The sequence below is a fragment of the Bombus pascuorum genome, chromosome 10 (genome assembly GCF_905332965.1).
Source record: "Bombus pascuorum chromosome 10, iyBomPasc1.1, whole genome shotgun sequence".
Taxonomy (NCBI): Eukaryota; Metazoa; Arthropoda; class Insecta; order Hymenoptera; family Apidae; genus Bombus; species Bombus pascuorum.
In genome coordinates, this window is record NC_083497.1 from 6,704,430 (window position 1) to 6,731,588 (window position 27,159).

The 27,159-nt window shown below is 34.6% G+C and overlaps 1 protein-coding gene across 1 annotated transcript in view; it reads left to right on the top strand.

The window, feature by feature from the left end:
- The first annotated feature begins 24 nt into the window (after window positions 1-24).
- LOC132911230 (uncharacterized) overlaps window positions 25-27,159 on the top strand; it is a 43,444-nt gene continuing 16,309 nt past the window's right edge. The window contains exon 1 of the mRNA XM_060967702.1: window positions 25-76. Within this exon, the coding sequence (XP_060823685.1) occupies window positions 56-76 (21 nt within the window). The 5' untranslated portion in view covers window positions 25-55. The remainder of the gene's footprint in view (window positions 77-27,159) is intronic.

The following is a 27,159-nucleotide window of genomic DNA, read 5'->3' on the forward strand; positions in this document are numbered from 1 at the left end:
GAGAGTCGAGTTGGGAAGAGTTGTGAGGAGTCGAGAGTTGAGTTGCCGAGTTACTATGAGTTGTAAACTATTAGTTGTGAGTTGTGAATTAACATTTAGTTGTCTTAGTTATAGCACATTACTGTACTTAGTTCACGTTAAATGACCATCGTTTCCTGTTTAATCCATTGTAAATAGATCTATCGATCAATAAACTTATCATATAGGATAGAAATAATTGGAAACCCTAATTTCTAATATTTCTAAATAAATAAAAAATTCTATACTATTTTCTTTTAATTTTTTCGGATTTCTCATTCAGTAATACTTAATTTAAAAAATAAGAAATTTTGTTTTACACGTTTTTCAGGTTCTTCCTTTATGTATTCTAAAACGATATAATTTCAATGTTACGATGGATATATGCTAGATAGATAATCCTATTGTGATAGAAGCATCGTTATTTATTCCCAAACTCGATCTCAACGAGTCTGAAGAATGGAAATGCGGTGCGTAATCACCGTGGAGACGATAAAAACGTCCTAGGCATATGTATTAAAACACCAACGATACTACTAGCTTAAGGGATAAATACCGCACTCAATTTAAACGTTTCTGGATTTATCTTCGTCGACACGCTGTTGACAATGAACTGTTTAACGGCGATGATTGATATTGTTCTATGGATAAACAGGATCGCGAATACAAACCTTGTTGGTCTTTCGTTACGACGTAATTTATCGACTTTAAACTCGTTTATTATCGCAGCAATAGAATTAATAGAAGTAAGAAGTTTACGATAAACGATCATATAGCTTGTGGGAATTGCGACCGTTTTTCTTTTATCTTCTGTCCTTTTAGCTTGTCATGGAAATAAATTACATGTAAACTACGTATATGTTTAGTTGCTTTTTACTTTGCATATATGGTGAAATATCTTGTTTACGTAGCTGAGGTTCATGGTAATGAATTGTGATAATAATCAACAATTTTGATCGTTAGAAAAGTAAAGCGCGAGTGTCAGACGCGATCACTCGAAGTAGAAATGTCAGTTTCATTGGATACATTATGGGGTGGAGTCGAGTCAGTCTATTCTCTTCAAGGTTAATGTTGCGACAAGAGATAATACGCGGAGGCAGTAAGAGATACTTTCAACTAAATACTATCACGTATGATATTCATATCGTGAAATATTCGAACGATGACAATTTCATTGATATTGTTATTGCAATAGAGAGAAGTTTGAATATTTAGTTATATGAATTCATGCGTCTATTTCGTCATTCGATACGTAAAATAATATTAAATCTACCAACGACTGATATTTGTATTACTTCTTATCGTAAGATTAGAGATTTTTCTTTTGTAATATGCACACCACGATATATGGTCTGGTCACGATTCAAATATCTAGAAGTCTTCTTTGCTTTTAACGATGTAACAAATATTTGATACATAGTAACGGAAGCTTAAAACTATGGAATTACGGTATAGTCGTACGCTTTTTTATACTGAAGGTTATTTTAAAGTAATTTTAGCGCTCACTACGAGATGCAATAACAAAAGACACATGCTTTCGTACTAAAACATATTAATCATATTGAAAAATACAAACTTAATGGTCTTAACAGAAAATTGTTCATAAACAACTTAGTTCAATAGTCCTAATAAGTCGTTGATCCTTATTTTTTTAACATCGATATCTTACACATTTGTTGTATTACGAGAAGCACAGGATTTCTAGCAAAGAGATAAATTATGGACCTGTATAAGAAGATTTAATACGATATTATATTTTCCAACAAATTATTAAATACTTACTTGTATTAGACACTTTTTATCTTTTTAATGGTGAAACAGATACTTATCGCAAAAACGAAGAATTAATTTTCATTTGGAACAACGCTGTCTCTACCCTTTCACTCAGACTGAACAACAAAAGCTGCGTCAACAATCTGCGACGACTTTCAAATCTACCATTCCATTTCACACATTGCAAAGGAGAAGTGCAAAAAAAGAACTTTCTCGTCATTTATTATTTACTTTCTTTGATCAGAACGAGAAATATTGTACTAGGCAAAGTGAACATTTTTACCCATTGATAACTGTTCGATGCTTTTTGCCAATTGCTTCCTAGTAAGATAACAATTTAATTTCTCTGACGCTTTAGATTGTATATGAAATATCGTTTCTTTAAATAAAAATATAGCCGAAAATAGTTTCTTCAAAACGTCATATTGTATATGCAATCAAAGTAATTTCCATATGATTCAACAACGGACTTCCCAACGAGCTTCATTATTCTGCATTTATCAGAATTATCGTTTCTAGAATTTAAATACAGTTCCTTTTTAAAACAGTTGATTTAAGTTTAGCGTTAAAACATTTCCTAAGTGGAATAACGCCAAATACTAAATTTAGATTTTCATTAAATTCATGGCAGATTTTCCAAATTTAAGCTCACGCAAAGAACGATACGAATATCCTGATTATCGATTGTTATCGATAATCAACTGTTGCCAATAACGAGCTTTTGATATTTTCGTTATAGATCTGTTTAATACTCGATACACATACACGATTCAAAACCAAATGTCTTTTTCTTTTAATATAGTCAATCATTAACAAGAAAACAAGACCAAATAAATTGTATTGATTGAAATATAAATTTCAGAGAAATTACAGTTTGTAATTCAAAATTCAATATCATTGTTAACAATATTTTCGAAACTCACGTGTCATCATCGTGCTTTCTCGGAAATAAAGTTGATGAGAATAAGATATCGGGGAAGGGCGGCGCGACTCCGCGGAGTTGAACCCCTGTTAAGCCAATCAGACTTTTAATCGGTGGAGCTACTTTGTTTTGTCTAATTCTGGCGGTAAACAGGCGGCCGATTTGTCGTGTAGGCGATCACGCGACTGCGCGAGACATCGCGCGCTCCCAGACGCCGTAGCGTTGTTAGTTATTACTATGTGACCGATACGCAGTTGTTCAGTGTTGCGCCAACAGCCGCGCGGTAAATGTACGTGTAAGGTGTTGTTGGTCTGATCGATATATCGAGTCTTGCTCTTTCTATCAGTTAACCGGACAAGTGACAAGATCGACGCGATTCGACAAAAACTTCATTGTTATATATCGGATTACGCGTTTTAAGGGTTGTTGCCCGACGATCGAGTTCTTTCGTGTGTATCGTAATTTTTCGAGGAAAAAATTTGAATGAAATTTGGATGGAAGGACATCGGTCGAAGACGACAGAGAGTGAGGAGAGTTTTATATAATAAGTGTTGAGCTAGAAAAAAATAGTGACTGGCATCGAACGCTAAAGCGATTAGATAAAACACAAGCAGAAAAGCTGCAACACGGTGGTGTATAAAATTCCATGAGACACTGACAGTTGAAAATTCGACGTTTCATTGATACGTGATACGTTATACATTCGACGATGCGTTCTGTTTGCACGCTGCGAATAAAGCTATAGGTGTATGCGACTATATGTATATAGCGGTATTCCGCGCGCCTTTATACGGTACGATGTGTTCTTAGCTGCTTGATGGGTTTCCTCGGGCGAGAATAAGTCGAGGACGAGCGAAGGAATTATACTAGCTCCGTTTCTACGTGATGAAGTAAGTAGCACACATTTTACGATTTGATTCGCTTAACATACAACGGCGTTTGACGCGTTATCGTACACGGGAAATTATCGGCGCCATAGACAAGTTTCGTATGGGAAACAGAATACGCGACAATAGATTTCAGCGAATGAAAAACGATTTTGTATTTATAGAACAACACTTTGGACTCGCTGTTCGAACTGGGAAGAGTTAGCAAGAATTTATGGCCCTCGAAGATTAGACTATTAGACAGACAGACAGACTGTGCTTAGTTATCAAACGATTCTCTTCGTTCAGTTTCATCCACGTTTGACGTACGTTATAGTTACGCAAAGAATACGTGTCGTAGTAATTGCATCCGCTCTCCTATGCATCTGTTGATTCATAAACAGAGCAAGTTCAGGTCCGGTAGATTGCAAAACAATACGTTATCGAGTCATAAATTGCCCTCGTTTCGCAGATGATCGATAAGATTTCGCGTCAACAACGCCGATTAACAATGCATGGCGGCTTATTTGTTCCATGGTTCAGACAAAAATGTTTTCCAAGTTAGTCTGTGTGTCGTCTGTATCTCGAGAGCAAATATTTTCGTTCGATAGCCGTTACGCGTAGTATTCACGGAATATATCAATGTTCCCAACCGTTCCTTCCTTTCCTCGTTGCCCTACCTGTACATACATTCGATGGAACTCCAGCTTCGTTCAGATTAGTTACGTTACCTGAATTCAATTAATTTGGAACTTTTTTTTACCAACGTGAACTTGATACTATTCACCGTTCTTAATTATTACAAATTCCGACATGAAGTCTTCATGAGTCACATCACTCAACAACGAGCAATTTGAAATACTTTGCTTACATGAATCTGTTAGTGTACTTGAAATATGTTTTCAAGTTACAAACAAAGTTGAGCTTATTCCAATTGTTTCTTAAATTGAAAGAGACAATGATTGATAAGCAATGTAACGTTATCTTTAGTTTTTTTACTTATTGATTGTTCTAAATTATCAATTATACCTCGCACAATATTTTGCTAAATTTCTAATTAACATAAAAATTAAGTTGCGAATACTTTTTCAAATCCACATTTTTATGAAGATAGTACAGTAAGTGGAAGATAGATAAAAAATTCGTTTACTTACTAAACATTATAAGAGGTATTGTAGTTTAGACACTTCACATATTTTCCTATCTTTAAATTTTCCATAAATGCATAAAAATCCGTGGATTAATTAATATAAAATTTCACGCATTTATCTTCGATGTGATTTTGCATCCACTTGAATTCGGTAAAGTTAAATTTGAAATTGAAATACTCGAGTACAAGTAAATTAAATAATCTGAACAAAGCTTAAGCCGAATTCTCATCTAAATTCATATCGTCTATGAGAAAAACACAATGAAGTTTCCGTTTCTCACGAAACCATGCGTAGAAAAAGAACAAGTAAAAAGAACGTGAGAACTTTGGAATGTCAAATAACTAACTAACCGAAGAGGAAGGAGAAAAGAGGAAAGAACTATAGCATAGAGCGTGGAAGATCGTTTCACGGTTACACTTTCACGTGGCGTTCGCTGACCACGACTAACCGTAAAAATAATCCGGATTCGAATCGTTGGTTCGCAATTTCCTGGCGGGGAATGCGGTCTCGCCGTGTTGTGAATAAAATTTAATACTCTCTTCGTCTGAAAATCACTTACTTTTTCTCGCCTTCTATTATGGCCTTGCCATGACTATGTCCCCTCTCTCTTTCCCACATTTCTTGGCCGTCTCTCCGGTTAGAATCGGCCGACCTTGCCTACGATAGTCATTGTCACGGTGCTCTATTAGATACGAGAAAACTTTTGCAACAGTGCGGTGAATGATTTGCAAAAAACTTGTTTACTCGTGGCAGCTAGACACATAGTTCGCCATGTCCCCGCGATTCTAGCGGGTCAAAAGTCGAAGGCGGAACGTGCAAGTCCAATTAGTACGTCTACCGTACGGTTTCTAAATCCATCAAGTTGAAGTTCAATCTAGTAATATTAGTTTGTCATCAGCGGACACTTATCTATAAAAACGTATATATTTGCATGTGCTATTGGAATATGTTTTACATCTATCGTAATATAATTTAAAGTAATGTTTTAATAACATAGCCTATACCACGTGTAAGACTTGTAATTATTATGTAACGACTAATTTCGCATCTATACTACGTGCAAACAAGAAAATATATGCTTATTAATATTTCCTATGTAGGATGGCAAACGTTATAATTCGTCAAATTTTAAAAATTGTATTTTCCAATAAGTAATGAAATTTTAGGATGGGCTCAATTCTTACTGTGTCGGACGTTCTTCTTGCTTAGTTACAATTTTTAATGTTATTAGCAAACGACGCAATTAGATGTAATCTGTACTATACATATATCACATACCATATTTGTGAAGTTTTGATGCATAGAAAAAGTTGCAGCTTATAGCTGTTATGATGATTTTGATATTAATACAGCGTTGTGATTCATATTGTCACTTGCTTTATTAGAAGGACCTATAACGACGAATTATTTCATAAGACACATTTTCTCGATTGCTATCTATGTTCTATCGAAAAAATATTTAAATCATAACAACAACAAGTTTTAAAAGCATAAGAACAGCAAGAATGTTAAACGAATACTGTTCTATCTGCGAGAGATTAGAGATCTCTTAATCTGATTGTTTATTTCGGTGGCCTCTTAACTTTGTTATTCACCTATTTGTTTATTTCTAACATACTAGCATTGAACAGGCACAGTTTATCTCCAACATAGGACACAATATTTTATCAGAGTTTTAACCCCTTAGAATCACGATCAGGCCTACTTTGCGTTGTCTTATTTATTATATACTAGTGTCTCGTTAATTAACAATTGTTAACGAAACGTGCAAATTATGAATACCTACTAATCAATTTTCTTCTATAACAAGTATGGTAATAAAAACCCCATGCTACAAGAAAATTATTAAATCAGGCAAAACAAATCTTTATCCATATATATATATATATGATATGTATGATATTGTTTTATAATGTATAATGTATAATGTTATATAATGTATATGTATTTTATAATGTATATAATAATACATATATATATATATATATATATATATATATATATAATAATATATATACATATATAATATATACATATATAATATATATACATATATATATATACATATATAATAATACATACATATATATATATATATATACACATGTGATAAAAGATTGTTCAAATCGCAAAAATGCGCCACCTCAATCTATCACTATGAAGAATTACTAAATTTGTCGTTTTCGTTATAATATATGTGTAATAACGATTATCGTATTGATAAAAGTTAATCCAAAATGGTGTGAATTACTTGTTTTGACTCTCGAAACTATCGTCAACTATCCTACTAAAATCTTTATCACAGAAACTGAAAAATCATTTTCACTACTCGTGGATCTTGGGAAAAGTTTGCTAGTTATTGTTTCTCGTTCATTCGACCAGTTAACCCAATATCGCGGAGACTGGTTAGGTAAGATTTGTTCTAACGATATTTAACTCGAGTTATGTAACAAACTTCGTAATATTTACAAACGCGATTGTAAGAGTCGTGTCACGAGCGTGTTTCGTACTGTCGTGAAACGTGATCCTTATATTTTACCATGTTTTGGATAATTTTCTTATCAAACATCGATGTTGTTATTGCACAATCGAAACAAATGAAAATCCTTTCGAATCATCGACGTAAATCCTTATGAAATCATGTTCAAGTGTTTTGTTTTGATAATAATCTTTGGTAACTATGTTGTACAATGTAGTTTTGCTGGGCGTAGTATCAGCGTGTTTTCATATTGCCGAGAGGTGTTGCAACACGGGGTACTGATTACGATATCAGTCTGTTCTTGGATCTTTGATGAATCATTTTTCAAAAGAACATAGTTTATGTTTATCCTACAACTAATAGTCTTGATTGTGAAAATCGTACATTTTCCTATAGGCACCTAGTTTTCAGAAAAATTAGATATTCTTAACTCTATCGAGGAAAGGGGGATTTCCACGACTCTTTTTCCTTTTAAAATCCGTTTTACGAAAACGAATGTACATCGACTAGCGATTTCAGGGGAACTATATACAATATTACGACGAACAAAACGACATTCCTCCCTGAATAATAAACAAGCAACTGTTTCACTTGTAAAAGCTGTCCCAGAGTTTCACAGTTGAACTTTGTATCCTATGGGTATAATCAAGCAAAGAATATTATGTGAACATAAGTCATTTAAAGCTTTATCGATAAGCTACGATAAAAATATATGTAATAAAAAGTTATAATATAAAAATATTTACAAGACACATGATATATTATTCATGAGAGCTTTCTACGAAATTCCAAATATTTATTTCTGTAAGAAACTTGTAGCTTTCCAAGTGCAAAATGTCATGATCTTCGTAGTATCGCATCGCGAATATAAGATCGAGTGCGTGGAATCTGCGCTATCTGAAAAAGACAAAACTGAAGTGTCTTCTCCTTTCTAGAGGCCTAATTGCTTCGTGAAAATTCCGCCCCAGTAGGAAACCGGTTGCTTTATTTATCTCCATGTTCCATCGATCGAATGGCCGTTACGTCACAATTGGATTTTCCAGGGAGCTCCTTGTTTCTACGTGCATTTACATAGATTCCTCGATCCACGACCGCCTTGTCATCTGTTATCTCGTTTGTTGCGCGATTCATGCGGCAACGAATCTTTCCACGTGCAAGAGATTCGAATATTACGTCAATTGCCGCCTGTTTAGATGATACAGGTCCATGATCCAGGTCTATATAAAAATCATCCAGCTTCTATGTCGGTAGATCGGTTATTACGTTCGACTTGTGTTCGCTCAGTGTAGGAGGTTCGTTGCTATTTTTGTAAGCGACTCGAGATGACGACTTTCTCGAACGAGTTATCCACTGTGCCCTCTTTCGCGACGTTCAATGACTCACCAGCCGATGACGATGACGCTAACTATGACGATGCTATTTTTTGACGTGGATGCTGTTCCTAGCCAAGGAAGAGCGACAAGGAAAGAGCGACAGCTTCCGTGACCGGATATGAATCGAGAATATTTTACGTGATTACTTAGAGGCGCCAAGGCAATGTACGTCTTACGATCGAATTCTAAATGGATAGGTTTTCTGAGAAACGATGAATTGGCATCGTAGGTAGTTCACGAAGAGGAATTTTCTTGTTTTATGCATTACAGTGGAATCTCATTTTCTGGAATGATATTGTGCAATTATGTATGGACTTGGATAGATTTCCCCGAAACCACAGAATTATAGAGAAAAGATGAACAGCGAACCGTCATACATATTGAAATAACATCTATTTATTGGAATACGTATTTAGTTGGATTCGGAACTAGCTATATTCATTACGATAAAGTAGATTTCGATCAAAAGAGCCTTAGCGAAGAATCCTACATTGTGAGAATCGAAAATATAAAATATGAAAGTATAATTCGTAGTATGATAAGAACTTTATTTGAACGAGAGTCGCGTGACAAATAGTTCATATAATTATAGTATCTTTCTGCTATCTGTGAAATTTTAACTCCTGGAATTCCATTGTAGAGCGATAGATTCTCTGTTGGGATTAATCGAGAAACTAAATAGAAATTAAATTAAATACCTACGTATGTTGATAAAAATTAACAAATCTGCAAAAGATGGATTGGAGCAACCTCGCATCGGACTTGCGAAGAGTCGCAAAAAAATAGATGACGTTCCATTGTGGAACGCGTAACTGATTACGTAAGCGGCGAATTTATTCCACGCTTTCACTGATCCGAAAACGTTTTCGAAGCCATTGAAATATAGAAGCAACGCGTTTCGAACCGCGATCGAGACTACGTTAATTCCTCGTAATGGTTGAGCAATGATAGTCGGAAAATTTATGAAGTGGCTGTTATGGCTTGCTAGTTGGCGTGCATAGATAAATAGAACATTGCCAGTATGCGTGCTTTTTATCTGGATTAGCAAAGAGAGCGGCAAGGAAAAGTGCAAGTCACATTTTTCAGAGCGTTTCCAAGAAAACTACTTCCAGCGATCGATATGTCAAAGCTAAAAGTTTTTATTACATGCGTAAACAATCTGACAGAGCTATGAAAGAACGCGTGAAATAGACAATTGAGACACGAACGAATTGCTCTTGATAGAGAGTGGATCACGGTGGCTGACGAAACTAGTAGAAAGAGGTGCGTCATCGTCAAACGCAGTTTCTTGCTATCTGTAGGCCTAAATTACGCTATCTTTTTTCCACATTCGACCATTTTTGTAGCTCATCGTTTTATAAAATTACAAAGAAATAGTTTGATATTGAAATCCATATAGGGAAGATACGATGAACTCATTTCTTTCGACCTTCTGGTTTTTATATCATTCGCTGACTGAAAAAAAGAATTTTAATATGAAATAGTTAAAAGAGAGAGTAATCATATTCGAAGTAGGTGGTAAATTAAAAATGTTTTGTAAGAAACGAATAACATTAATTTAGTTGTCACGTTTAACTTAATTAACAGCGATCTGCATAGCTAATGTTATTAATGTTCTTTAAATTTTCAGAACGGTGATAAAAACACGTATTTAATATAATACCTTTGCATGGAATTGATTGACAATATATTGAATCTAGAAAAACCTCTACTATAAAACATGGAAAATGTGATTTATCATGTTATCCTATCCGTGATCCTAAATCGTGTAAAAACAAACCTTCAAATTTCTGTCTTAACGTTGTAATTTTTTTTATTAAAGACATTTGTGTATAGAATTTGTAACTCAGTCGCTAACATATACATAATAGAAAAGTTAAATGTTTCATCACATTTTACGCGCAATGTAACGTATTTCTGAATCATTGCATGCGGATGAATGGTACCTGTATCAATAACACGTCCAAAATTATGTTATTTCAATAAGAAATAAATTGCGCCGATCCAAATATGTTGGATGTATACGTAGTACAGATATATCTGACCTTTCGAAATACGCGTAGTCTTCCTATGAAAGCATATTATAATTACAGAATTAACGAATTGAAGATCACTGACCTCTCATGTGTATGTAATACCAATTAATATAACCAATGGCGCAGCGGATGCTTCTAAAATTTGCTCGATGCTTCATATTGCGCATTCACACGAAAAGGTATTTACCTCGATGAAAACAAATTTATGAAGCTTAAATACACCGTCGTCACTCATAATGACGTACATAACAGTTGAGAAGTTAATATAAAAAAATGTACTAAAACAGTAGATTAGATTATAGCACGACTAGACCATGAGTCTTGCAAAGAACGGTTGGCAGTTTGCATCATATAAAAGTGTGGCGATCGTAAGTGATTTCTTTTAACCCCTAAACTCCGACACAAACATCGTGACCGATGAAGATGACGTCGTGACGTACATTAACTGGTGCTCACGTCGTTTAGAAACGACGAAAGCGCAAGCTGCGCTTCGATGGTGCAACTGTCCGAGTTGCAGGTCATAGATCCGATTTACATATACGTGTGTAATGTATGTACATTCATACATATATATATGTATAAATACACAGTATGTATACGTAAAATGGTTTGATTGTGGATGGTCGAAGGCGTACGTGAGACGCATGTCAGGGACGACGCGCACGTTTCCCTTGGCTGATTACGACGCTGAAGAAGCGTACTTTTTATAGCCACGTATCGTTACTATAGTTATTGCGGAGATTGGTTAGAGTATTCACTAACGTGATCACGCCGATGATAGTTAAATTGACACCGAGACAACCGCAATTATCGTGTCGCTTGACGATTGGTTTTGCGGTTAATTACCAAGGAACCTTACGGAACGATTCTTCGTCTGGTGACAACTGACGACGAGGGTGTCTGATGTATATAAACAACGACGCATCTAGTTTGGATTCAGTGTATGTCAAGAAGTTCAATAACAAAATGCAAATTTAATGGGAGGAACATAAAGGACATATGGGGTATTTATGTAAGTAGGCTAAGTTTGGGAGAGATGGATCTTTGTCTTGAAAAGATTTCTCAGATTCACGTATTTCTAAAATATCGAGTATTATTATACTTGTCAGTTTGCGGAGATCTCGTTATGTAGAAATCTTAGACCGTTATTGTTTTTCGCAGAATCAAATAGGAATCTTGAAATTCTTGTGAATAAAGTAAAGGTCGTGCAATTTGCTATTTGTCGTAGAACAAAGTGGAGATTTCGATTATTTTCCTCGGTAAAAGATAAAGATATTGAAATTTGTTTTCATAGTTCGGTTGTGTTTCTTTTGTGGCGACTCTAGTTTAGATTCGGCGAGGATCAACGAAGTACTTGAAATCTGTCGTTTTTCTTAGAATCTCGAATAGGAATCTTGAAGTTCCACGGTAAATATCATATAATTTGTTCCTTTTTTTCTGCAAATAAAAGTAGAAGTTTCTCAGAATAATCTCGCAACGTGTTTAAAATTAAATTGCACCGTTGTTACGACGATACTAATCTAGAATTTAAGAGGATAAACACATTAAAGATTTTATAATTCGTTGTTTTTCTCAGGACAAACTAGAGATCTTGAAACTTGCCACTTTTCTCAGAATAATCTTGCAACCTGTTCAACATTTTATTGCGTTGCATTTATAACGATTCTAATATACAGTTTAATTGGCTAAATATGTTATAGATTTTGCAATTGGTTGTTTTCCTCGAGATGAAATACAGATTTTCTAATTTATCGTCTTCCTCGGAATACAAATGTAACAGTCTCGAACTTTGTTAAACATTTAATTGTATTCTTTCCCAATGATTCTAGTATACCGTAAGAATAGAAGAACAAGATAGAAATCTTACGATTCATTGTTTTTCATGCAATTTGTTCAGAATCTAATCGCGCCTCTTCCCATACTTGTACGATACATTTCATAAGTATCAAGAATTGAGCAATTTGTACTTTTCTTGGCTGAAGTTGAGTACAAAAGCATTGTACTACGCGTAAATAGCTCTAACAAAGTTTATTGTTCAGGATCTAGATACGTCATTATCGATATAAACTTGATAAGTTCGACAGAGGCAGAACGAGTAGTCCCCAGACAGATAAGTTTTCCTTCAACATATTTATTTTTTCACTTCGCCAAGAGATGCTTATCAAGGGCAGGAATTTGACACAGTTATAAAAGCCAAGGCTTCCGGATACAATCCGTGTCCTTTTGGAAAACATTCTGGCATTTCACCATCTGCTTTTATAATTACGAGGTTATATTCAAAGGTCGGATGATATCCTAATGAATGTCACAGCTAGCTGCAATACTGGCAAAAACTAATCACCTCCAGTTCTTGTAAATTTCTCAATATCATTATCAGTGTACATAATTAACGCTCAACTTGTTCGTTCTTGGAAACTAATTGTAAATTCTGAAATAAATAGAAAGAAATAAATATTGTTTTTCACTTATATCATCACTTTTCTCTGCTTTTCGATTTCTGGAGTTTTATTCATTAAATCATCAATCGATCGGAGGACTCGTATCAAACTCTCGACCCTTGTCAAATTAATCAGAAGTGAACTTTACGGTATAATGGGATGGATGTTACAAAAACTGATCTACGTTTTGATTTACTGTCGAATGAAAATTAATCGGTTCTATAAAAACAGTCTTTATCATTAAGTTCATAACTTCATAATTTCCGTGACATAATTACAGATATACTTACAACGATTGTGTAATTACAATAATACGTTGAATATTCTGCTAAATAAAGTTGAAATATGTTAACCAAAGATTAAAGATACCACGGTATTTCATTGCTTTCTTGCAAAAAGATAAACATGGACAAAGGTCGTTTTTGTTACGTGTCCTTCAATCGAGCCTCTGAAAAATTCAACTCCATTCTTTATGAATTACACTTTTGAGTGTAATTCGGAAACTAAGACCGAGTAGCAGTTATATATACAGAGAAAAATTATTCAGTACGTTAACCTTGATAACATATTTCGAGCTTATCAAAATCGGTGAAGTGTCTGTTCTAAATAATTACCAAAAATTTCTCTTTTGACCTAAATTACAAACGAGTAGCAATGGTTCGCGTCCTTCGTTCAATTTCGACGCAAATGCTCGTCTGTACGTACACTGCCGTAGCAGGAGGGCTGTCGTCGTGCTGCGTATCTTCTTCATCTATTTATCCCTCCGTGGCTGTGCCACGTGCCGAGATTTCCGCATCGCGTGCCAAATATTTCTCTCGTAGGTTGCGTCACGCACGCTGTTTCAAGAGTGCACAACTGCACATGCTCATAATCGAGCACGTTAGCGTCACAACGGACGTTTACCTCACTGGTTTGTCATTCGTCGATCGAAAGCGTCGTCTTTCCTCTTGCGCGAGCTGATACACGCCGCGCGCGAGCGGAGGCCTTGTACACGTATGCACAAACTAGGTTAATGACCTCCGTCCGTCCACCTGTTCTGCAAGAACTGCATTGTCCGTACTTAGCCTTGACACCCTCACGATCGGTCAACTCGCCTGGCACGCGTGTATACGTGGTCATCAGTCCTCAACTATGCACGCGCTCTTTCCAACTATTTTTTTTTTTTTCTGTCACTTCAATTATTTTCCAAGGGAATTCGAGTGGATGGAATAAAATGGAGTTGCGTAGGAAGAAATAACAGGTTTGTCCGAAAAATCAGAAAGTTTTTGAAGCGGAGTCGTAGCGGTTGAAACGTCTTCTAGGAACATTTTGCATAATTCAGGAGTTTAGAGGAAAGCTGCTGCATGTGACAATACCTTTAATTTAAGAACACTGTAGGTATAGTTTAAAAATTATCGATACTAGTAAATTCTCATATGTAACTAATAAAATGAATGTCTATAGAATTATTTGAACAACAGAAATCTGGATTACCCATGATCTATAATTTGTAGTTTGCCTGTTTATTAACGTTATTCGTTGATAAATCGTAATAAGGCGCAAGGTATTCAGGTGAAGTAAATTTGTTATACAAGATATTTGAAAAACAAGTGATTAAATTTTTGTGAGAATTTTGTTCATCGTAAGAATAGAGAATTGTTTAAAAATGCAATTGGAAGCGTTTCTTTTTTAAACTAATTAAATATTCTTAGTTTGTAGAGGAATTTAACGAGAATGTTTGCGAAGTTTGTAGCTATAAATATCGCTATTCCTATCTCTCCGATACAAATAAACAGCTGTTTTATGATAATTAGCTGTAAAACTATCGTAAACAAGTATTTTTTATTAACGTCTTTTTACTAGATCCTGTCGTAAATAGCTGTTAATAATCTTGAATATACATATTTCCGTATAATTCAATCTAATTGTATATCGAATGGAACGGGTTTTGAAATTTTGTCTATCTGTCTCTAAAATAACACGTAGATACCATGTTGTCCTTCTTATCTTCCGATGCACAATTTAACATGTTTATCGATTAAATAATTTGGGTAAATTAACAAAGTACCAATGATTAACAATTTTAAACTACAATTCTAGGACAGTAATAAAGTAGTAAATTCTAGGACACTTTCGAAACCCCGCTATTTATTCAGTACATTTTCGATGTTTTGAGAGAAGGCATCCAAAGAGAAACTATTACCTTTCGTTCACCTATTTTTTAAAACTTTCTCTAGAAACGTTGTCTTTGATAAATAATTGGACAATATTTTCATCGAATACCCATAAAAACCAATGAAGTACCAATGATTACCGGTTTCAAACTCGATTGTACTCCACCTCTGAAATTTTGCAAGTCACTTAACCGTTACCCTCGAACGAGAAACTATAACTTTTTCATTGGTAACATCCAAGTACCGTATTATCCTAACATTTTTACCAGCAGAAACGAATAGACAATGTCTTCTAGGTCGGATCGAAGCCACCACTTCGCAGTAGTATTTCTAATTATATTTACACGGTTGAAATTAGCGGCTGGGTGAGTTGGCCGGATTCAAGGATACTTTTCGTAAACTACCGAAAATATCTCTACTACGCATCACCGTAACACCTATGGTGTGTAAACGTTGACGCATCCTTCCTTGAACATTCAGAAATTTCAACGATCCACAATTGAAGGGTCGGTTGTTACAATAGAAACTAACGTATTTATTTATCGGTTTCCTGGCAATTGTGTAGAACGTAGGAAATTAAGCGACATACACCCGATGAATATAGTACGTTAGTATAGAGTATAGAAACACGTGATGCTGGTATGAATATAAAACTTGTTTACAACAGAGAGTTATACTCGCCGCTGCAATTCCGTGGAATCAGTTGCTGTTATTCAGAGGGCCTTGGTTAATGCATGCGCGACAATCTTTTTCGCCCGAGGGTCGTGATTACAGTTGACAAATATGCTCATTAATTAATAATAAATTTTTTCAAGTCTGTTTTCCTGCGTGACATGTTCGTTATCGATTCGATGAATCAAAAGGAGAAATAATTTCTTTGCAACGTTAGCGTACATGAAACGCGAATGATTTGAGATATTTTCTTTGCAAGGAAGAAAGAAGAATTTTTATTAATTATTTTCTTTAATAACGTAATATTCGTTGTTATTTATAATTGTGTTTTGCATGTTTCACAATTCGCTTATTCCGTCGCTGTTGAATTTTTCATTCTTGTTATTAAAATATTCCTCCAGCGTATAGATAGCCTGTTTCTCAGTATCGAACATTTTTAGAAAAACGTTTTATAAAGGTGTAAATAAACTGGTGATCTATTTAAAAAAGACGTAGTTGCCTTTATTACAAATTTTTCTACCTGACGATTAATGATCAAATTTTGTAACTATCTGCGATTTGTGGAAATTTTCGACTAAAACATTTTTATCGGTCGAATAGTTTTCATTTGATTTTTGAACACAGGATACATGGAAGTTTCTGATTCTTTCCAGTCTTCGAGACTTAATATGCTGAAAGAAGTAACGTGATAGGAATTTATTATTGTTTTGAATTTTTGTGCTTCCCTTTTCGTCAACATGTTGCTAAATAGTTTCGTACAGTGGAATGCAATAACATATTAAGTCAATCGTTGTTTCCTTTTGTGTCGAAATTCCACTCGAACGTATCCTCCTCGTGTATTTTATGATGCATTGCAGTTTAAGTTGCAGAATCGTTTACTATCTTATAAATAATGCTAAAAAGAATGTTTCAAATTAAGTATATGCACACACAAATTCTCTAATGTATTAAGAAGAAGAGCAAAGTTTTCCAGTAAGATCTTCAACACTTCTACACTTTTTCTAAAATAGAAAATCAGAAGGACTCGTAAAAGTAGAATTTCGACATTGAATACTTAAATAACTTCGCTGCCGGTTCACAAAGAACGAATGAAATTCTGATAGCGCAGACTAAATATCGACCGCGAGCAAATACAGACCAATGTGTTTCAATGAAATTCTCGATTCGTTAAAAAATCGTTTATGCATTTATAGAAAATTTAAAGTTGCAGAAATGTAGAAATAACTAAGGCGGGATAATATAATGAATGAGACAACTGAATTTCATTTCCTTATTTGTAATCAGAAACATCAGAATTTGCATAAATATCCGCGATCCATTTACGTACTTCGATCCAACATTCCGAAATGTTTGTCATAATGCAAATCGCATTCGTAAGCGCTCACTGCCTTCTAGCATTGGTGCGTCAGAGGGAAAAGAACGCACGGCGAAAGGAGGTTAATAATAAAAAGGTTAATAAGGGTATACTAATGATTTACCGAAAAGTGTGATAGAGATGCTAGTAATAGTGCAAAAACATCAATTTTATCTCATCTTTATTCGCGTTATCTGGTCGCGCCGAAGGCCCAAATCAATAAATCGAAACGCAACGTGTTCCCCTGCGAACATTTATCTGTGGATACAACAGGCACGTTTCAGACGTCTGAGAACACTTGGGACGAAAAGAGATACGTCTGGAACGATATTGTTTCTTTAGTCACGAATAATTTGGAAAGCCGGTTTCTTTCGGTGCAAAATGTTATATTATAAGGAATTACTGTCACCTTGGACTCAAGAATTTTAATTATCACTTGTTCGAATGGAAGATTTTCCAACTTAGTTAATATCTAATTATTTATATTTAAATTAGATTGATATTTAATTTACTTAATATTTTTAAATTTAAGTCTTGCAGTTCAGCGGATTGTAATTCAAATTTCTGAATCCACCGCATCAACAACAGTTTTCAATAATTTAATTACCAAAGTTTACCGATTAGTGAAATTCAGATTACTAAAGTTTATCGACCACGAAATTCATGGAATGATTTTAACAGCTTCAATAAACAAAATAACGAATATTGACTTATTAGGAAAAATACATACTCCGAAATTCCCAGGTCTTAACAACCACGCATCGCATCTTTAGGTATTTGTTTTTGTTCCTTCCGCAAAAAATAAATACATATTAATGTACAACTTGGCAAGAATTCTCCTAGCTTTTCTTTGTGCTGTACGTTGATATATTTTTTGCTGAAAAAATTCGCGATCGAACGTCGACAATTCCAAAACGTGAACTTTCATGACTATCAAAATCACGTCTCTCGCAAACACCGGTGGTCAACGGTAAAAAGGTGTTAATTTATGTTTAAATATCGTATGATTTCGATTGCACCCACAAAAACTTGTTTATCGGCTTTGTGGTGTAAAAACAGTTGAGAGACGATTACGTCGATCCTCTAGAGCCAAAACGTTGATTGCTATTCGAGAAACAGGCGAGAGAATATGTCGAGACAGACGGACAGGCCTTCGACTGTTTTTCACGATCATCGGCCAAGATTTTCGAGTCACCCCATTACTCCCACTGTCTTTTCAGATTCATGGAAGAGAATAAGGTTAATTGGTACGAGTATATGAGCAACTCTGTATCCTACTAGAATTTCCTAAATCAAATCTACGAAATGAAATATAATTACATATATATATATATATATATATATATATGTATGTATTATATATATAATATATATAATATATATATAATATATATAATATAATATGTATTAGTCGTTTCACATTCACGGAAATTAATCGTAAATTAAGTATGTAAGAAGTTTGAAATAATTCCAATTGGCATAATATCGAACGTTCAGTGCCACAATATGAATTATAAACGCTATAAACAAGTTGTAAACACTGGTTGTCAATTTTTCGAGGAACACACGTTAAATATGCGCACGATATCCCTGGTTATTATCGCTGGAATGAATATGTACTATCAGACAATTAAATCGAACATTAATTATGTTAAGGCATCGTTATCATAAAAATATAAATATTCGCTTTTCATTTTCGCTAAGAACTTAGTATTATTTCAAATTTTTCATATTTTTGCGATTAGAATTGGAACATGGAATACGAGAAAGATAAAAATACGAAAAATTCAGGCAATAATTATCCTAAACAATCAATGAGAAACGGAAATTGAATGCGAATGTTTTCGCATAAATTGAGTTTTTATATATTGCATTCGAACAAAGAAACGTTAAAGTACTTCTAAAATTGTTATCTATATACGCATGTATATAGATAATGTTTGCATCTTTATCTATACTTTACAAAATATCATAGAAAACCCTTGCTAGTTCTAATATTAAATAATAATTCTATTAAACTCTATACTTTAACTAAACTCAAACTTTATTAAACAAGATACTCCTCGTTGTAAATATCTAAAATTTCTACAGAAAAATTACAAATTGACCATTTTGATCGTTCTCCTAGCTCCAATACTAAAACAATAACCCTATGAATTAAACTGTGTATTAAATAATAATAAACTTTCTCTGTCCCCCTCTGCCTCTGGTTTTAAATCAACGAATTGCACTGTGATTTTCGCAATCCAAATTGGCGCTTCACCTCCCAGGTGATTTCAGTAACAGCCTTTGTCATTATCATCGTCTGTGAATAAAAAGCCGGCCGTTTACTTGACTTTGTGTCGCCTGTCGGAGTCGAATCGATTTATCGGTCTTAACCTTGGCCATTCGACGTCGCGTTCTCGCGTAGAGAGGATAGGAGAGCTGGTAGCGCGTGATCGCGAGAAATGCCGGGATTATTGACAGTGTTCTCGTGTCGTTTAGTCGAAAACTGACTAAGCAAATTTGTGCGCGCGTGTATTTACTGGTACCGGCATCGGGTTCTGGGTCGAATCGATTGACGCAAATCGGGTCAGTTGTAATTGACAGAACGCAAGTTTAGTGATAGAAACGTAATGGATTTATGAGGTATCTATGTAAGTAGGCTAATCATAGGAGAGATGGAACTTGTCGTTAAACAACATTTCTCTTTGCTTAAATATTTTAAAAGTATGTACGTACTGAATATCACAATTCGTTCAGCGAACTATCTTCTTTAGAACGTATAATTGTTATGATAACATATAATAATATCTTTCTAAACAGCTGTAGAAATAAGTAAATAAAATATCGGATCGTCGTCTATCTTTCCTTTTTGCTGTATGATAATTTTCATTGAAGTTACGTTGTTTTGCTAAATCGGCTTCTCTCCGTGATATGATTAGGATTACAATTTATCTCCTGAGAACAGCGTAACTATGTATCTCTTCAAGCAATAGAGTGACAATATGTAATTTTCGCAATTGCGCAAGCAAATTATTTCTTATTCCCGTCGGAAATTAAAATACCAAAATTTTCTAAAAATTACGTAATGTAAAATTCGCAGAGATACTCGTAAAAGTATAGTTTAAAAATTCGCAGAAAGCTTGTAAAAATATGGTCCAAAGTTCACAAAAATTTTGAAGAAGTATAATATAAAATTCGCTGTCGATTACAGAGGCATCAACAAAGGCAACACATCGCGCATTTGACAGATGGTCTGAGAAACACTTATCTGGTTCCTCTCCCAATTATGGTCCCTACATTATGTACATACGTGTGGTCGATCATCGATCAAACATGTGCTCATTGCCTCTCTTCATTGAGAAATCGCCGGGACTATTTTCAGGCAGCCCGTGCCGCTATTTATCGTTATCGATTAGCGTACACATACACGTACTTATACCGGGCTGTTAAAGCAAACAAGTGTCATTATGACGTCAATCAACAGCAAGTAACAACGACGGTGGGGCTGTTTCGTGCGTACTTTCATGGATATGATTAAATGTTTATCTACATAACACGAAAATACGCACACGTGCAAGTATTATGCATTTAGGAATTGCATTTAGGAATAATTACGTGTCATTACGACAAATTTTAACAGTGTACATGAGTTCGATCTTATGAGGTATTGTTGCTCGATAATGGTAAACTGTATCCGGTTCGTTGACTTCCTTTCGTTCATTGATCGTAAGTAGATTATAAAACGTTTCTTACTGTTCGATCCTATCGATCGTCATACGATTTTCGATCTTGATTGTATGTAATTGTTACTTGAAAAAAGATCCACTTGACAGTAAAGAATTGATTCTTCTTAATATATATTCATGTATTCGTTGGTTAATTTATTATCTGATTAGTCATTGCAAAATTACGTAAATTAAATAGTGCTCGAGGAAAGCTTTCTTCTTATATAATAATAAGATACGTATAATATATGATGTCACTCTGTTGATTTTTCGTAACTATTCTTCTTCCACACTGCTTTGTCACTTATGCAATCTGTTATGTTCTATGAGATTTTGTCATTGAATCTCTAATTTTTTTTTTTAAGAACCTTGTTCCATTTATCCGTATGTAAGAGAAATTTGATCTGTCGCTTAAAGAACCTCAATGTGTTTATTACTAAAAGGTATTAAACGTAGTAAAAGGGGCCATGTGTCGCGGATCCGGTGATCCCAATACCGTATCATTCATCGCTAAATTTGCAGCAGGCCCTCGAGGGGTTTTTCCGGGCCGGGAAAATACTTCTCGCTAACGGCCTCCCTCGACGACGAGAGCAGTCATCCGTTTATCTGTTCGCTAATTAATTATTATTTATTATACTTGACTATAGGCAGAGATAGAAATTTGCATAGCTTGAATCCCGAGGCTGGTAAAATATTTCAAGTAGATTCCGACGAACGACGACGATCCATCCATTCTATGATTTCCATAGTTCAGCATGCGAGTAACGCGCAATCACTAACCGTGACGCATGCCAACTCGCATCGATGACTCGGTAATAGGATTAGCAATTGAATCGACAGACGCTTGTTTTCATGGAAGAGATTGCCATTATCGTGTCATCGTGTCCATGTCAGTATCAGTGAGCGTCAACAACAAAGATCGGAGCGGTTCTCCAAAAACGTTTTCGACACTACCCCCGATAGGAAACGTTCGGCAGCTACTCGCAATCAGAATCGCATTTGTGACGAGAATGTTGATGCACGAAAATAATTTCGTCATCGCGTATATTAATTGCTCACGTTGTTTATCAGTTGTAATAAATACGAGTGAGGCGTTGCATTTCCGTTAGGAAAAACATTGATAAGAAGGTTGTCTTGTTTTCACTTTCCTCTCCCTTGGCCTCTCGCGTCTCTTTATCAAACCGTTCAACTGATGCCATACACGGTATTTGATGAATGACGTCATTGCGCGATTAGTTTCCGCAGTAGCTTTCGAAACTTCTGTTTTTCATTGGAGTACATATGTACGTATTTAAAATTCGTAGGCTGGGCAGATAAAATGCAGAAGAATGATTATTTTAACTCAATAAACGAATGATAGCACTTTTTAACTTCTCGCTGTGCTAGATACAAAATATAACAGATAAATATTCTACGGTTTATATTCTAGTTTATTCTACGGTTTCACTTTTCTATTCTATCAAGAGGGATTTTTAATCTTAAATAGAATTTATCAATTTTCTATTTCTTAAAGAAACTGGGATACAATTCGTTTGGAGCGTAGATGTACTCGTGTTCTTGTTTTTATGAAGTATTAATTAAGAAGTTAAAATACTGCGTATATAACACGTTAAAACGCCGACGAAATTATCGAATTATACCATTTTGAGGGGATTTTTAATAGATATATCGATCTTAATTAAGTTGATTAAGTTTCTTGAACAATCTACGTAATTGACAGAGTCGGTTTGATATCATTTGAAGAACAAGGTGCATCGTGTATTTTGTCTAACTAAATATATATCTTACATCAATGATCCAGTGATTTCGCTCAATTTAAAAATCATAATTGGCAAAATAACGTGAGGTGACGTTAATGAATAACGCATTACGCTCTTGAAAAAATTCAATGAAAGTTGCAGATGATGTACATACGTATAAAGAGAAGTTACTCAATATTCATAAAGTAAATGAAAATCATTACGTTTCATTGCCAGAGATTTTTTCGTCGCTAAACGGAATGACAACATGATTTACGTGTTAACTACATCCAAGACACTTGAATTTTAAATTAAATTACTATTAGTTCCCAAATTCTAACTATAATACGATGCCCCTGAAGCCAGACTTAATAACTATTTTTATTAAGTTAAATATGCTATTTGTAATTTAATTTATCTTTCGGAAATTATGTCATAAAGAAAAATTTAATCATTTAAAATTTAATCCTTGCTAGATAGAATTTCCATATTGTAATAGTAACGACAATCGATTAAGAATATTTTTAATATCACATATTATTTTACATATATGCATAAATAATATATAATATAATATAATAATATAACACGTTAAAGAATTTATATTTCGGAATGGATTCCTATGAAAAGAAAAGAACAAAAACGAAGAGGTCTGGACTGATTTATTCACCAGATCTACTGTAGGAACTGGTTATCGTTTCAATTTTGCTTTGCCTATCAAACCGAAATTTGTCAAACAATGAGATCATGTTCTATCCAACATGTATATTAGCCACCTGTGAATTCATTCGCATGCATTGGTGTTTCTTTTTTACATGGATGTGCTTTTCTATGTTATCAGCGTGGCAACAAGGCTAAACGAACGCTCTAGTCGATTGTTGACGTCGCACCATCAAAAAGTAGAAGGTCAACAGTTCAGAATCCCCCCACGTTTCTCGAGGCTTTCCGTGAAATTTCTCAGCTTCGCGATAAACATTCAGCGTGATTTATTGCGTTATAACAGTTTTTCAGTTGATGTTTCTTGATACAATACTAGGGGTGACGTGCACGACGTTTCTGGGAACAGTTAAACTCGTAAAATGCGCTAGTCTCGATGACACGGATGTACGTTAAAAGTTCTGGCTATTTGTTGGAGTTGTTTTTAGAGCTTGAGAAATTCATAGTTGTCGAAAACAATCCCATTTAATATTCTCCTCTTTTCGCTCGGCTTTTATCTTTCGTATTTTTCGTTGATTTACAGCGAAATACGAAGAAGAGTGAAATGGTGTTTCCATCTTTTTCTCCTTTCGTTCTCTCTTTCACACGTTCAATTAACTCCACATATCGCGCGGTTGTATACTAATCTTAATGAACGCATTTATCTATTTGTTTGCGTACGTATTTACGTATCCTCGCACGACCAGTGGCGTCAAAGAATCTTCTCTTTTTATTCGAGATTTTACTGTAGGAGTAAATGAGTCGCAATTTACAATTCCAGAATTTAAATATACAATTGTCTTTCTCCCGTTTTGATTTCTATATGGCGTTTCCCTTAATATCGGTTTACGAGCTTTTACCATTTTTACGCCTGACAAAATTTAATGGTCTTTTAACGCTACATAGACAGCTAAAATTAAAGCGGTATTCACCTCAGTAAAAGGCAACATTAATTTTGTCACAAGTACCTATATAGTTTCAATAGTAAAAACTAAAGAAAAATTTCTAACTAAACGAAACCAAAACACTGATCGATCGAGAATACGATATGTTTACTCGTGTAAAACAGTGTTGCTCTTTAACGTTTACAAAAATATTGAATTCTGTGACATTTCATGGAACTGTGCTGTAAAAGGGATTAGAGAAAAGAAAACAAACAGTATTCTCAGAAACTGTAGTGTTTTATTAATTTTCTATTAATACCTCTTGCACCATTCCACAACCAACGAAATTTGCAAAAACGTTATACTATATTTTATAATACATGGCGGTAAATTTTACGCTATGAGAAACGAGAAAAGCAAAAAGAAATAACCCCCGGAAACCGCAATGTTTCGCTCTAATTTTCTTTTCTAAGACAAAATTTCCTTGTAATACGAATATTATCAATTCTATATAATATTATCAATGCTATCGATTCTTCTTGAGTCTCGTCCAAGTACTGAATTCCGCAACCAAACGGAGTTCGTTTGCCTCTTATTCCTACGCGTTCGTTTTAATGGGAAAATCTAGAGCAAATGTTATTATGTTTACCTTCAATATATATCACGAGTCGTGGAACGTAGACGATACTACGTACGTATCCGAGTGGCTTACTCGTTTCAGCTGTTTTACGCTATATCACGTATGGAGAATACGACGAACAAGAGGGTTGGTTGACAGGACAAAATATAAAGAAATTAATCGAATTATTTCCATCGTCAGATCAGTCTCTCATAATGTTTTATTCATCGACGATACATACGGGTCATAGATCGGGTCCGGATTAATTCTCTCAAGGCAGTAAATTGCGGGCAAGGTTCGCTACGTGTGAAACGTCGTCTCCTGCGTCATTTATCGCCCACTTTGAAATGCCGCGTCGATACACTGGTATTCTCCTTCTTCATTGCTTCATAATAGGCTACAAGAGTGACGTAACGATGATGAAAATATCTGCGCTAGTTCCGATAAATTGTGGTATCGTTGTCAAGTACATATATACGTGGTTCAGCCTAGTTATCGAGGGTGTATAAGCTATTCTGGATGGTGAAATTCTGATGACTAACGTGGCAAATCATTGAACGTGCTAAATCGCAATCTCCAAAGAAGCATGTATACTATTTTCATTTCTAGTGCGTGTTACCTGGCCATGTAAATGGTGGCACGCATAGTGCAGTATAGCGAATCTTTACTACTACTTTTTTAAAAACTTTCATACTACTTTTGTTTTTGAAATAAATTATGAAAAATGTATATGATCGATTAGTAGAGCTAGTTATATCTTCAATTATAATTTCCAAGATATTTTGATAAAAAGGTATACTAATTCCTAAATTAGGTATAGTAAATACCTATATAGTAAATGGTGGCGCACTTGATTGATCGATGCAGAGAATATTTGGATATCGTGAATCGTAATTTTCAAAATTCTTCCCATTTCAATGAAGAAGTATATTAACTACCTTCGTTTTTGGATTAAATTACATGAAATGCAAATTTTATATGGTATCACTCGATCGTGATGGTCGTGATGGTCGTGAAGGATAATTGTCATAGAATCTCGTTGAAGAAGCATGGTACCGCTTTAACTCTTGGAATAATTTACAGGAAATATAAATTTTTACAATATTCGATCTACTAGAATAGCCCAGCGAATTGTTGGGTACTCTGAATCACAACTTCGGAAGGATTTCTATGAAGGAACTAGTTTGGAATGTAAATTACTCGAAATATAAATGATGACGTCCCTCGATTATTTATTAAACGATTCGTTGGATGTGTTGAATTATAATTTCCAGATTTCAACAAAAAAGGATAATACTTTTATTTTTAGGGTAAATTACAGAAAATTTAAATAATGATGTCATTCGACCGATTAGCATAACATCATGGGGAGTCCTGAATCATAATTTCTAAAGGATTTCTGCGAAGAAGCACGGCATAAATTATTAAAGATGTAAATGGAAAACTCGATATTTTGTTTTAGCTGATACTAAATGCATTCATCTTGTCCCTGAGGTTTTATTTTTTGATTGCCTTTTGTCAATTAATAGCAGCTCGCACTATTGTGGGGTTCTCAGGTTTCTCTGAACAAGGTGAAATTGTTTTACGTCACGCACAATTCAGGGTCTCGTTTACTAATAATAACTAAAAATCGATAAACGTACGCAGTTAAAACTAGGATAGAAGGACAGAAATACCAGATGTAGTTGCATATGATTTATTATCGTAGATCGGTAGATGTGTGCAATTAGTATTGTACGTGAATTGCTTCTATGCAATAAAAGAAACCAGAAGCACATTGCAAATTATTCATGTAATTAATAGTAAACATGATCCAGCTTGATTTATCGATTCTAAGATTTACGAGGATTATTCACTGAGTCGTGTAGGTTATACAAACGAATACGAATTATTTTTACAATCACGTACGGATATTTAATCTCGAGTATTTTATTGATTAATCTAATGAAAGATATCGAAGAAAGATCTGCTAATATTCCTTCGTCGATCGAACATTTCGTACATTTGAATTCTATAGTTGGCTTATGGTCGAGCGATTTTCGAAAAAAGTTAACGAATATAAATATTTGCACGAACACCGTAAGCGTTTAGGCCACTGACGAATTTGCCTATTTCATGATGCATGTTGCATGATGCACAAAGTAGAAGAACCAGCGTCGTCTCTGTTCGTGAATTGATTGTGCTACGACACATTGAATATTTAAATATTGTACTAACAATTTGCGAAGTCTAACGTCAGTCAAGAGTCGCTGAAAAATTCCTACTTCTTCTAATTT